Raw genomic sequence first — 12,972 nt, forward strand, 5'->3', positions numbered from 1 at the left:
CCTGGGCAGCTAGCACCACTATTCTATCACCCGGGTGTCCTTTCTGAGGTCCCCTTAGGTGCCTGCAGGCAGCCTCTCACCTACCTATTTCCATCTACCAAGGCTGAGTCACTAGGAAAATAGAAATGATTTTCCCTGCTGTGAACCCTCATGTCCACCCCATACCCTTGCCCCAAATCTGTCCTAGTCTGCAAACCCTCAAACAGCAGTACACTTAACAGGGGTGACCTGCAGACCACTGTGCTGCCCAGGTCAGGGAAGCACCTGAACCAGCTACAGGGGCGCTCAGGAAAAACTGGAAGGCAGGCACGGAGGCTGGGTGGGTTCCTTTCCCTGACAGCCACCAGTCCTTCTTGGCCTGGACCCTCCCACTGGCCTTGCTAGGCTTCAACCCTCCCCAGACTTATCTCGCCCATAAAACAGGCATGCGCCCTCCTGTCCTGCCCAGCCCAAGTTCAAACGAGGGTAGCATTCATTACAAATGTCTTTTATCCCCGGCCAAATCAATGTTTCTTTACCGGGCTAGTTTCTTGTCCCAACCCACTCCCCTCGCCTGGTTCAAGGGCCCATCAGTTCCAGGGATTAGAGCCTAAGCAGAGGCCCTCCAGGGCGGCTCCTTTAGGACCAAAAGCCGGCCTGAGCCCCTGCTTCCCCACGCACCCACGCCCACTAATAAACGTCAGCCTTATCTCCAAACCCGATCGTCCCCCCAAGCACAAAATAACAGAGCCCTCTATGGGGCTCTATCATCTTGCCCACCTCATTCTGAATGGCTTTTAAACCCCTGAGATAAAGATAAGAGAGGACTGTGTATGTTTTCTACACAAATGGTGGAAAGTAATAAACATCAAAGATGAGCTCCTAGTCCTCGCGGCCCCGTGGCACATTTCAACAAAGGCAGGAAAAAGGAGGAAACGTCAGCGTGGCAGGCAGGGACTGGAAGTGCGCCTTCCCAGGGCCCGGGCGCTCGGGCACTGAGGCTGACAGTGCTGCAGCGGGAAAGGAGTGCCCTTTCTGGACTGTCCCACACCAGTGGCACCGAAGCTTCAGCACAAGGGCAAAAGGAGGCGGCACGGAGCCCGAGGGCCTGGCCTGGCACAGGCTCCCGGGCGCTGCGGTGTGGGGTCAGCTGCCACGAGGTACGGATACACGCAGAGCCTTGCACCCGCTCGGACACGCCGCCCCGGAGCAGGTTGTCAAGCTGCCCTTCCTCAGGAGCCTCCAGGTAAAGCGACACAAAAGAAAAGTGAAAGTCTGAAGCTTCGAAGCCAGAGTTAAGGTCATCCCAAAAGGCGCCGACCATTTCAGGTCCTTTTAACTCCTTAGAAAAGGAACAAGGAAAGGAGAGTTCTCCAAAGGGAGTCCAGGAAGGGGCACGGCCCGTGGCTCCTGAGAAAGCTCCCTGCGCCGTGTGTGTTGGGCGACGTCTGCTGCTCGGCACCTCGGCACTGACTAGGTGAGGGGTGAGGCTCGGCTCCCGCCGCGGCCCCCGCCGAGCCAGGTTACCTGCTCCCCGCCCCCGGCGTGCCCCTTCCGGGGTGCCCGGGGAGCCAGCCCCGCACGCGCACGCGCCCGGTCCTCTGGAGACCTCCGGACGCAGGGTCCCCCTCCGGCGAGGCCGGGCGCTCACACCTGTGTGGGGCGCGGCGACGGGGCCGCACACGTGCGCGCATGCACACGCACGCTCACACGCGCACAGCAGCCGCGCGCACGGCCCCCATTGGCTGCAGACGGAGGGCGGGGCCGGCGGGACCCAAAACAAACAACCTGCGCCCGGCGACTCCCGGGCCGCGCCGCCGCATGGCCTCGGCCTGTGCGCGCCCGCGGGGAGCCGCGGCCACCTGGGCCACCGCGCTCCCCACCCCCCGCCGGCGGCGCCCAGGCCCCGCCCCGCGGAGCCGCCGCAGGGTTATATTGGGCCGGCGAAGGCGGCGGCGAGACTCAGTTGCGGCCGGCCGCGCGGACATGCAGCCCCGGAGGCCGGGGGCGGGAAGGTGGCTGCGGGCGCGGCGGCCTCGAGGACTGGGCTCCACGCGCGCCAGAGGCTGAAGGCGCCGGCTCCTCCCCCAGGGCGGCGCGGGGACGCCGGCCCGAGCCCCGCATCCCGGTGGAGGCCTCCTCCCGGACCCCACGGACGGCATAGGCACAGGCGGCATCCTCCCAGGAAGGAACTGGGTAGACCCGCAAGCCGCGACGCCCTCGCCCGCGCCTGTCACCCTCGCACCGAAGGCAGCACGCACCTGGGTCCTCCTTCCCCGCCCTCTTAACCCACCCAGCCCTCGCGAGCCCTCCCCAAAAGGATCCAGCGAAAGCGGATTCTGCCCTGGAAGGGACTCTCCGAAGGCGAGTCCGCAGGGCAGAGAGGCCCCGACGCGTGGCCCCGAGATCGACACCCCAGCGGCGGCTTCGGAAGACCGCGCGTAGGAGGAAAGGACGGCGCCGAGCGGGGACCGCGCGCGGGTATGAAGCTGGAGGTGTTCGCACCCCGCGCGACCCCCGGGGACAAGCCAGGCAGTGACCTGGAGGGCGCCGGTGGCAGCGAAGCTCCGTCTCCGCTGTCAGCGACTGGCGACGACTCCCTGGGCTCGGACGGGGACTGCACAGCCAACAGCCCGGCGGCGGGCGGAGGCGCCGGGGACCCGGCCGGCGGAGGCGGTAGCGAACAGAGCACGGGCAGAGGACCTGGCGCCCGAGACGAGGCTCCAGCGGCGGCGGACGAAGCGGCGGCTGGCGCGGCGGGGCCGGGCGCTGGAGGCGGCGAGGGCGCGCGCGGCAAGCCGTACACGCGGCGCCCCAAGCCCCCCTACTCGTACATCGCGCTCATCGCTATGGCCATCCGTGACTCGGCAGGCGGGCGCCTGACGCTGGCCGAGATCAACGAGTACCTCATGGGCAAGTTCCCCTTCTTCCGCGGCAGCTACACGGGTTGGCGCAACTCGGTGCGCCACAACCTCTCGCTCAACGACTGCTTCGTCAAGGTGCTGCGCGACCCCTCGCGGCCCTGGGGCAAGGACAATTACTGGATGCTCAACCCCAACAGCGAGTACACCTTTGCCGACGGGGTCTTCCGCCGCCGCCGCAAGCGCCTCGGCCACAGGGCGGCGGCCCCCGCGCCCGAGCTACGGCCCGAGGACGCCCTGGTGCGCCCCTCGGCGGGGCCCGCGCCCGCCGCCCGCGCCTCGCCCCCCGCGCGCTCTCCCGCCCGCCCGGAGGGCCGCGTCAGCCCCGCGGGCAAGTTCTCCAGCTCCTTCGCCATCGACAGCATTCTCAGCAAGCCTTTCCGCAGCCGCCGAGATAGGGACGCGGGTGCCGGGATCTCAGGGGTGCAGCTGCCTTGGAGAGCCGCGCCCTGCCCGCCGCTGCCCGCGTACCCCTCGCTGCTCCCTGCGGCGCCCGGCGGGGCCCTGCTGCCTCTGTGCGCGTACGGAACGGGCGAGACGACGCTGCTAGGCGCGCGCGGGGCCGAGGCACAGCCCGCAGCTCCCCCGGCCGCGCCGCACCTCCTCCTGACGCCCCTATCTATCGCGGCCCCAGCTAAGGCGTTCCGGGGCGCAGGGGCTAGCGGCGGCGCGCACCTGTACTGCCCCCTGCGGCTGCCCGAGGCCCTGCAGGTGGCCTCGGCCTGCGGTCCCGGCCCCCATCTGCCCTACCCGGTAGAGACGCTTCTAGCCTGAGCCGCGCAGCTGAGCGCAGCGGGGGTGGGCGCCACCAGGGAAAGGGGAGCCAGGATCGAGCGGTGCACTTTCTACCCAGAGGAAAAGACTGTGTAAAAATCTCCGTCAGACGTGCCTTAAAGCTAAGCATTTTGACAGAAGTGTTTTAACTTAGTCCAAAATATTTCCTTTGTCTTTTATAACCTTACAGAGGACCAAAGCAGTTCTTAATTGCTTTAATATCTTGGCTAAGCCTGTCCTCTCTCGTAAAAACTTTTCCTCTCCCTTATTACCCAGGCTGCCTGTAATTCCTATTTTTATTGCACCTTCCATTGATTTATCCCTCCACCCCCAGAAAAAGGGAACATCAGGGAACCATTCCATAGGGCAAATGATACGACTACTGTTTTGGGGTCCCCAGGATCCCGCGAGTGTACGTGTGTGGCATTCACAAGGGTGACTGTCCGAGGAGTCAGAGGATCTGCACCGACCAATGCTTCACTGTGCCAAACGAGGGAGAGAAAATGTTGGCGTTTTTTAATTATTTATATATTTTTGAAATCTGATTTGAAAATGTTGCAGGCAACGGCTACAGCTTTATTAGTGTGGTCTCCTCGGGTCAAGCAGTTTGTTTAAAGGAAAAGCGGACACGTTTGTAGACTATCAGGACCACTGCTACTCGAAAGCAAGTGTGATTTTTATTTTTAATATTATTTTATTTGTGTCTGTGTACATATTCATGTATAAATTTTATGAAAGCCAAGCATAGTGCTTATTTTTTAATAAAACTCACAGTTGACTTACATACTTCATGGTGATGAGTTGGGGACAGAATTTTGGGGTTTTTTTTTACCCCCAGTGCCCCCAAAATGGATTCAGGTTTAAGTCCAAAGAAACTTCAGTCTGGGATCAAAATCTTTTTGGGAATAATTAAGGCAGAAGCAGCCTGCAGCCTTCCTGACCAAACATCAATGCACATCTTTTTGGGGCGGACCTTCTATTAATAAGGCTTCTTAGAGCCAAAACCAGTTACCCTGCAAGCCCCGCTGAGAAGTCCCAGGACAGCGGGTGTCTCCACTCTTTCCCCAGGGAAGCTTTCAGCTGGGAGACCGAGCCCTTGAGGCACTTAGAGGGATGCTCACATTTCCAAGCAAATTGGGTCCAATCTGGTCCGGGAAGCTAGCAAGGTCTTGGCAGGAGACTACCTTACCAGCGTAAGAGAGGAGGTGTCCGGGCAGTGAAAAGAATAGCTGGAGTTGTCAGTGTTTGCCAGAAGTGTCCACCTTTATGGGATTACAGAAGTTCATTTGGCCACTTGTTTGTTAGTAAGTTCAAAGGCAACGGGACTCCTACAATATCTAGGTAAATTGCTAAAAGGGGAATGGAAATGGTAAAGAATTCAGAGGCTGGAACCGCCTCTCTGGAAGGGCTGCCACGGCTTTCCTACCCAGCAGGGAATCTTTGGTGGGTCTCATCTGATCCCACCGGGAAGGGGGTATGGAATCCGAGTTCAAGGAGGTGGGGCTTATTCAGGTTGCCCCTTTTACCAGGAATGGAAGGAAAAAACCCATGCTTAAGTCCAGCTAACAAGTCTTGACTGATTTCGGTTATAGCTACTTAGTAGTCATAAAGAGTGATAATAACAGGGTTGAATTATGACAAAAGGTAGACATTTGCACCCACGAGGCTGATAATTAGACCGGAAAATAAAACTCTAATAGACCAGCAACAGAGAAAGGGGGGAACAGGTTCATTGGGTGGAGATCCCAGTGCTCAACTTGGCCTCCCTCTGGGGAAGTCCAGGACTAGGGGAAGCCCGACCCTCACCCTCACCCCTGGGCTGTCCCATTGTCAACTGCAAGGGCACCAGCAAGGAGCTGCGTGCTGCTAGGGATTTAAATCGATGCACGCTGACACTTGAAGGTAGTCCTGCAAATGGAGCTTTAAAATCACTGCTATATTCTGAACTCAGAACCCTTAAATCTCCCGGCTTGACTAAAATCACTGCTAATTTACTTATGTTAAAGAACACAGAAACAGCAATGGAAAAGAAAAAGTGTTTTAAAAATCACAAAATATTTTTAAATGAAAATCACAACAGTTTTCACCTCCCTTCCAAAAACAATCCTTTTTGATAAACACCCCAAAGGACCACGGGCCCCCTGTTGCCATGGGCTCCCTTCTCTGGCTTCTGGGGCGCTGTCAGGCACCTGAGCTCCAAACTCCTCCCCCACGACCTGAGGACACCTCTAGCCCTGCACTGTTGGGGCCACAGGCTATGGCCAAAAAGGCAGCTTACAATTCCTCAAGGAATCTTGTGTTTCGAGAGCACTTTGAGGGGGCAGTGCTGGAGTCTCTGGATTCATAGGAACTACAGACCCGGCTTTAGAGGGTTACACTGAAAGGGGACATGGCCTCGGGTCACAGCTGGGCAATGCGATCTCCATAGCCAGACTGGGTCTCTCACCTGTGACTCCTTTGCCAGATGTAGGGCCCCCCACTTCCCCACCACTGGCCCCCAGCCCCTGTGCACCTCTCCACCACAGGGGCTCCACAGACACCTGAGCCAACTGTGGGTGAGGGTCTACCTGGCTCAGGAACCGGGAACTGCCCTTGACACCTGCCCAGTGTTAGGGCTGTGCGGCAGGCTCAGCCAGTTTGCAGAAGACCCCTTCACTCCTCCCACCAGCGACCACCTTTGGAGTAGGAGTTCTGCAGCCGCCAGTCCCAGACCCTTGGAAAAAACTTCCTAGGTCCCACAGAGCAGGGGATGGAGAGAAAGAAGGGTGACTTCAAATAGGCCCTCCGAGGCTGCAAACTCAGGGTTGATGAGTCTCCTGGGGCTGCAGTGCTGGGGGGAGAAAGGGAAGCAGGGGTGGGAGGGATGAAGGGGCCTGGAGGTGGGGGGACTCCAGCCAGGTCCCTTGACCTGGACAAGGGATCTAACCAAGGCCCCTTCTAGAACTCATTCTCAAGGGGAAAACAAAAACAGCAGACAAAGACGGACTGTCCTGGAGGAGGGGGATGTCCCCAAGGAGGACCACCCTGGTCACTTGAGTCTGTCACAGACTCGAAGGCAGTCAGGTCACCTGAGGGGCCTCAACTTCATCCACAAGAAACCAGGGTCCACAGAGTCCTTCTCCTCATTGAGCAGGGTCTGGAGAATCCAAACCCAAATGCACTTTAGCGGAACTTAGCTGAACTCCCTAGATAATCATCTTGATTCACACAGATGGCAAGGCTGGGCAGATTTCCCAAAGCAGCCCCAATGGCTTTTTTGATTACTAAGAATGGGTTCCCCACCAGGATCCAGAAATGCCCCTTTCTCGAGATGGCTGCGACCCTGCCTGCCTGGGAGACCCGGAGGTAGGTGGCTCAGTCCCAGCCTGGATATTCCGCAGGAGCCAGGCACTCAGGGCATCGATTCTGTCCTGGGGGAGGAGGCCTCTGGGAATGGGTGTGACCAGCAGCTCTTACTGGAGCTCTGAGAGGACAAGCAGAGACAAGTGAGCCCTCTTGGCAAAGCTGCTCCTGTCTTCCCACCCAGCCCCAAATGACGAAAATGACCTCTTTTCTACGTTAAAGAGAAAGTAGAATTTATAGTAATTCATGTTCCATTTTTAGTTTAAAAGAAAACCAACTCAGTGTACTCACATGACTGGCCTCTACTTAGGTGTCAGGGGACCGTGCTGGCATCTGACATACAAGGAGTTTGTGCCTCTGTGTGACTTTTTTTTTAATTCTTTAGACTACAGTAATTGAGTTCTGCTTCAGTTCTAGAAATTGGACCCCATAGAGCCCTGTAATAAGTATTTTCTGCTTTCCAACACCACAGATAGTTCTTTTTTAAGTAACAAGCTTTATAGTTTTCTAATGAGACTGTTAAACTTTTGTTATGCTTTTAACAACATAATTTGTTAATTCTTAATGTTGTCAACAAATGGCCCTAATAAACATGTTCCAGGAAGATCATGATCAAAAACATAAAAAGGCAACTTCCCTCAGATCCGAGGACCTCTTTCAAACTGGCCACGCTCCAGCCATCCCGAAGTGCTGGTGATTGAGCCTCGGTCTGCCGTATCTGGTCGGCATTATTAAGATGGATGAGTGATTAGAAGCAAATGTCATTCCTGTCATTTGCCAACTTACACACGGCCTGGAGAGAGAACTGTATCGACCTTCGTTTTGGTGAACCACAGCCAAACATAAACATTCGCCTAACACCACGTTCCCCCACCATTCCTGGACCTCGCTGCTGCTCTCTTCAGGGACTGTTTAACTCTGAGGACTTGCAGTTACTGAGCCTTTTTATGACATCTGTTTGAAGCTCTGAATAATATACGGATACAGCGTCTTTGACATGTATTTGTTGTGTCTGATTGCCAATTTCCAACCCCTTGGGAAGAGGCAGAAAAATGCCGCGGGACCCCTGGCTGTCTCCGCCCACTGTCCTTAACTGTCTGCTAAGAATCAGCATCACAAAGCAGTCATTCAGGAGAGAGCTGGGCGCATCCAGGCTCTGCAGGGGTGGGTCTGGGTTCCAGCTGGCCTCACCCAGCTGGACGGCCTCAGTGGGGTCACAGTTAGCCTGGATCACATCTCAGAGCCCTTTCCTCACCCTTCTCATCTGTGAAAACTCTCCGGTAACCTCAAAGATGACATGCTGGTAGGCTTTTCCCCTCTACTCGGACAGTTTGGGATCCAGCATGTATTTCATTTCAGCATTCATCAACATGGCTAAAGTTCTCACAGACAGCAGCAGAATATGTGGAGACATCAGCGGGCCACAGACATAGACCACGAGTCCTTCTCCTGAGTCACAGCTGTTTTCTAGTAGTGCTTCCTCCCAGCTTTCCTTAAATTTATCTCAAAACCCCAGCTCTTGGGATTAAAACACCAGATGCTTCTTTCACTGGCAGGAGACACAGACTAAGACTTGGGCTATTTTTAAGAGATTTCATCATACACAAAGAGTTTAGGGCTGCTTTCCTCGCTCACATGGTGGCTGCCAGGCCAACAGCTCAGATCCTGGGCTGAGAAGATAAATCAGTCTTCATTTACTTATGAGGCCGTTAGTTAGTGTGGTAGGATGATTCTGGGACTCAAGGGCCAAAGAGAAGTTGGGTTCATTTGTTCCTGATGCCCAACAGAAAAGGTGTCAGATTCTGCTGGGGGGGGGGGGGAGGCTGAGCTCCCCTGGCCTCCTGGGAAGTCTTTCCCATCCATCAGCACCACCACCAAGCAGGGCGTTCACACCTTCATCCCCTGGAAAACCCATCCTACTGCTCTGGTGGATCACTCCTCGGGACAGTCTCAGTGCCCAGATGGAGATGGAGGGTGACATGAACACAGACCTCAGGGCAAGTGTGGAGCAGAAGTTGACTCACTGAATGTACCACCTCACCCCCACCCTCCATCCCCTACCTCCCCACCCCTCCAGCTCCCACCCCCCCAACCCTGCTCTGGGGGACAGACACCTCAGCCTACTGCTCAGCAGGGCAAACGGTACTGGGTGACATGGCGCTCTCTGCAGCACCTCATCAGGATTAAGTGCACAGCGACGCAGGCTGAGGAAAACACCCATGTCCATGACTCTGAGAAAGGAAGAGGAACAGAAATCACATCACTGCTTGCCAGGGCGAGGATGGGGGACTGTAAAAGGCAAATGGGAAACTGAGGACAGGGATGGAAAGACCCACCCGCTGAGATGGTGCTCTCATAGCTAGCTGTGTGTGCTTGTCAGAACTTAGTACTGCACACTGCATGTGGTAGATAAATTATACTTTGATATAACCCTGACTCGACCAGCTCACTCTTATTGGGGATGAACACTGACACAGGATTGCCCAAACCTTGGGTGTTTCCCAACAACCAACTAAATTACAGGAAATAAAGTGTGAAGTCTCAACATACGGGAACTAGTTAGGGAGGTGGTTTTGCAGAAAGATAAATTTCCCAGGACACAGTTCTGGTGCCCACTGCCCTTCACAGAACGGCAAGCACTGTCCGCTTCCTGCTGTATCAGCTGAGAGGAGACTGGAGAGGAGACTGGAGACTGGAGACTCTGAGGTCCTTGCTGTCCAGTCTCTCCCCTACTTCCTCACTCTGCTCTTTGGGCGGGCTGACAACTGCCACCTGTGGGAGGGAGCAGCACTTCTGTGGCCTCCCCAGCTTCCCAAAGCCTAGATCCTTTCAAGGCAGTACCTGCTGCTGTGAGATACTGCTATGAACAGCATCCAGGCGTGTGGAGGAAACAGATTAAGCTAAAAGGCATGTGAAAGAAAGAGACTAAACTAGCAGAACTTTAGGCACCCTCGCATGATCAGACACAAGCTCCCCACCCACACCAGTTTCCACAAAGCAGCCCCAGTAGGAAAGAGATCAAGTCAATGCAGGGCCCTCTGCTTCCTGACCCTCACGGCACCCCAATCACAAGTGCCAGAACGCTGGGGAGATATTGAGCAAAGCAGACACTTTTGACCCCTCACAGAAGTTACAGAGAATAATTACTAGTTCTTCTGTTTATTGGATGAATCCTTTTGACTAATAGCCCTGGGCTTCATTTATAAAAGTAATAAAAGACCTCATCGTGATCAAGCGCACAATCATGTGACACAGTCTAGATTTCGGCTGAAGCAAGTCTCCAAGGCCAAACCAGCCTCTCTTGAGATCCAAGAAGGACCAGGGCCTTGTCCTTTCTCCTCTGGTGCAAGGCTCCAGCATCTGCCTCAGAAATCCTGGTCGGCCTTGCTCAGGCTTTCCAGTGAGCCAGCTCTGCCGGCCGGCCAGCGGAGCTCCAGGCCAGAGGACCTCCGAAGCTGAAGTTTGCAAAGCACAACCTCAGCATGACGTATGAAAGAAAATCAATGTCTTGGTGGCCCGGTCCCCTCTCCCAGGTGGGTCCCTGTGATAAGCTGAAGTGCCTCAGTGGTTAGGTTGGGCCCTGAAACCCAACCTGGCCCAGTAGGGCTCTGTGTGAGTCACCGGAAATGAAGACTGCAGTATCTTTTAGTCACCTTTGATTCAGTAGGAGCAAGCGCCAGGCCCATGGCTGGTTGCTTGCACAGTGATTCATGGTGGAGCCAAAACGCTCTGCTGGATAAGACCTTGCCCCGAGTTCTCTGTCTGCTTCACTAGCCCGAGCCCTTACTGTCTGGCAACATCACCCTTTTGCTTGGCCTGCTGAGCTGTAAAACCTGCACACTGAATAGACCTGAGTTCTAAAAAGAAAACTTTGCAGGCAACCTCCTCCCTCACACCTAGTCTGGATAGCTCAGTCTCTGAACTCAGCACTTCCATCCAGAAACATAACCCTCAGGGTCCTCAACAGGTGAATAACCCAAAGCTCCTGCATTCAGCACCTCGCTGGCAGAGGGGTATTAGGCAGGAACTGAACACCCTGAGCCTCCTGAGCTCAGGGTGACTTCCCAGCTAATGTGAGGTCAAGCTCTGCCACCCACAGGCCACCACCAGTTGTCTTTCTTCTTGGTCACTTTTGTCGCTGGCTGTGAAATCACGTCACGGCACACTTGCATGGGGTTGCTTCTAAATTCCTTGGGGCCCTCATTTGCTCCTTCCTGCTGCAGCTTTTGATGCAAGTTAGAAGGCAGGGGCAGGACTGGCCAGAGTCTGCAGTTTGTCTTCGGAATATGGCTGCACCACAGTGGGGTGGTGTCTGACAGGAGACCAAGGACCACAGAGAGCTGGGACCTAGGAGAGGAGGAAAAGAGCTCCTGGCTGCACCTGGCTCCTGAGCCACCCCCCCTGCCCCCCTGCTCTGAGGTCCTTGCTATCCAGTCTCTCCCCTACTTCCTCAGTGTGCTCTTTGGGCGGGATGAAAATGTGTTGTTATCATCAAACATAGCCAGGAGCCAAAGCTGGGCTTTAGCACTAAGTCCGAGGCAATCTGGAGGATAAAGAGATCACTGGAATGGATGCTATCAGCTCCAAACCTGGCAAGGGACTGACCAGCCTCAAAGACAGCTCCCTTGAAGCGTTTTGCTGGAGAAGTCTGCTCCTACACCCCTAGGAAAGGTCCCCCTCTCTCCTGGAGGGCACCCAGTCCCTCAGGGGACTCCTGGAGACAGAATCTGCCAGGATGACGGTGGTGAGAGTGTGCCACTCCTCTTCCAGGGAAGCCCTATCAGACTGTCCCTCACCTTCCCTAGAGAGGGCCACCCTGGCAGGCAGCAGGCAGGCGGCAAGCAGTTATCTGGGTAGGGGATGTGGTAGGGGCAGGTAATTGGTCAGTCCAGCCTGCAAAATAAGGAGCAAGGGCCCGGGGGCAGCCCCAGCCCTGGGTAAGAACTGAGGCAGCCGCGCTTCCTGGCCAGGGAAGGAGACCAGAGATGGAGCCAGGACGGTCCCAGACTCCCTGCTTGGCATGTGGACCTGCCCACTCAGCCCTCTTTTGGTTGTGGTGCCACAAGCAAATGCTTCTCTCTGCCCCTTCCCATCACAACTGGGGTCTTCAAGCAGGACGCTGGCCTGGGACAAGGTCCCAGATTCATGGGACTTGCCAGTTTCCATGGTATCAGTATTCTTACAATGGCCAGTTCTAAGCCACCTACCGTCTAACACCGGACGCCCTGTCCCACACTTAACGACTAGAGTGACATCATGAGCTACGCTGTGTATCTGTTCCAGTGCACCACTGGGACGGGGGCACTGCCCTGGGGCCCGGGTGAGTCCCTGGCCTTAGCATCATTTGCTGTCACCTGGAAACCCACAACTCTGCAGGCAGGCAGCTTGCCCAGGTCTGAATCCCAGGTCGGGTAACATCTGCTGTGGCCTCAGGCATGTTCCTTAACCTCTCTGGGCCTGTGTCCTCACGCTTCTGTGGGGACAATAACAGTGATGACCTCACTGACAGGTTCCCTGCAGGGTGCCGAGGACAGTGCCTGGCATGCACTGGGCTATGATTATGAGCAGCTGATAAGCCAGGTCCCTGGGAGCATAGCAAAGCAGTCCTGTTTGTCCTGAAGACTGCACGGCTGTCACTCAAGTTCTGCCACATTCTTTCTGGAAGACAGGCACACAGAGACCGATGCACTGTGAATGAGGTGGGGGTTCTGATGCCACCAGAAATGAAGCCAAACTTCCAAACCTGGGGATGGTGGAAGGGGAGGTCTGCACAGCCCAGGCTTGAGTGCAAGGTTTGCCTTTTGCTCTTATTGTATACATGACCATGTACCTAGCATGTGATGATCAGGTTTAATGTTGTGAAGTGATTAAATCTAGCTAATTACCATGCCCATTGCCTTGCGTGCTTCTCACTTATGTGCGATGAGTACATTTAAGATCTACTCCCCGAGCATCT

The 12,972-nt window shown here is 55.7% G+C and overlaps 1 protein-coding gene across 1 annotated transcript; it reads left to right on the forward strand.

Moving 5' to 3' along the window:
- The first annotated feature begins 1,931 nt into the window (after nt 1-1,931).
- Foxq1 (forkhead box Q1) lies at nt 1,932-4,458 on the forward strand. The gene has a single exon (XM_063259786.1). The coding sequence runs from the start codon at nt 2,463-2,465 to the stop codon at nt 3,672-3,674; it is 1,212 nt and encodes a 403-aa protein (XP_063115856.1). The 5' UTR covers nt 1,932-2,462; the 3' UTR covers nt 3,675-4,458.
- The last annotated feature ends 8,514 nt before the right edge of the window (nt 4,459-12,972 follow it).

This window comes from Cavia porcellus, unplaced genomic scaffold (assembly GCF_034190915.1).
Source record: "Cavia porcellus strain 051 isolate PalLab524CR breed Dunkin Hartley unplaced genomic scaffold, mCavPor4.1 scaffold_13, whole genome shotgun sequence".
Taxonomy (NCBI): Eukaryota; Metazoa; Chordata; class Mammalia; order Rodentia; family Caviidae; genus Cavia; species Cavia porcellus.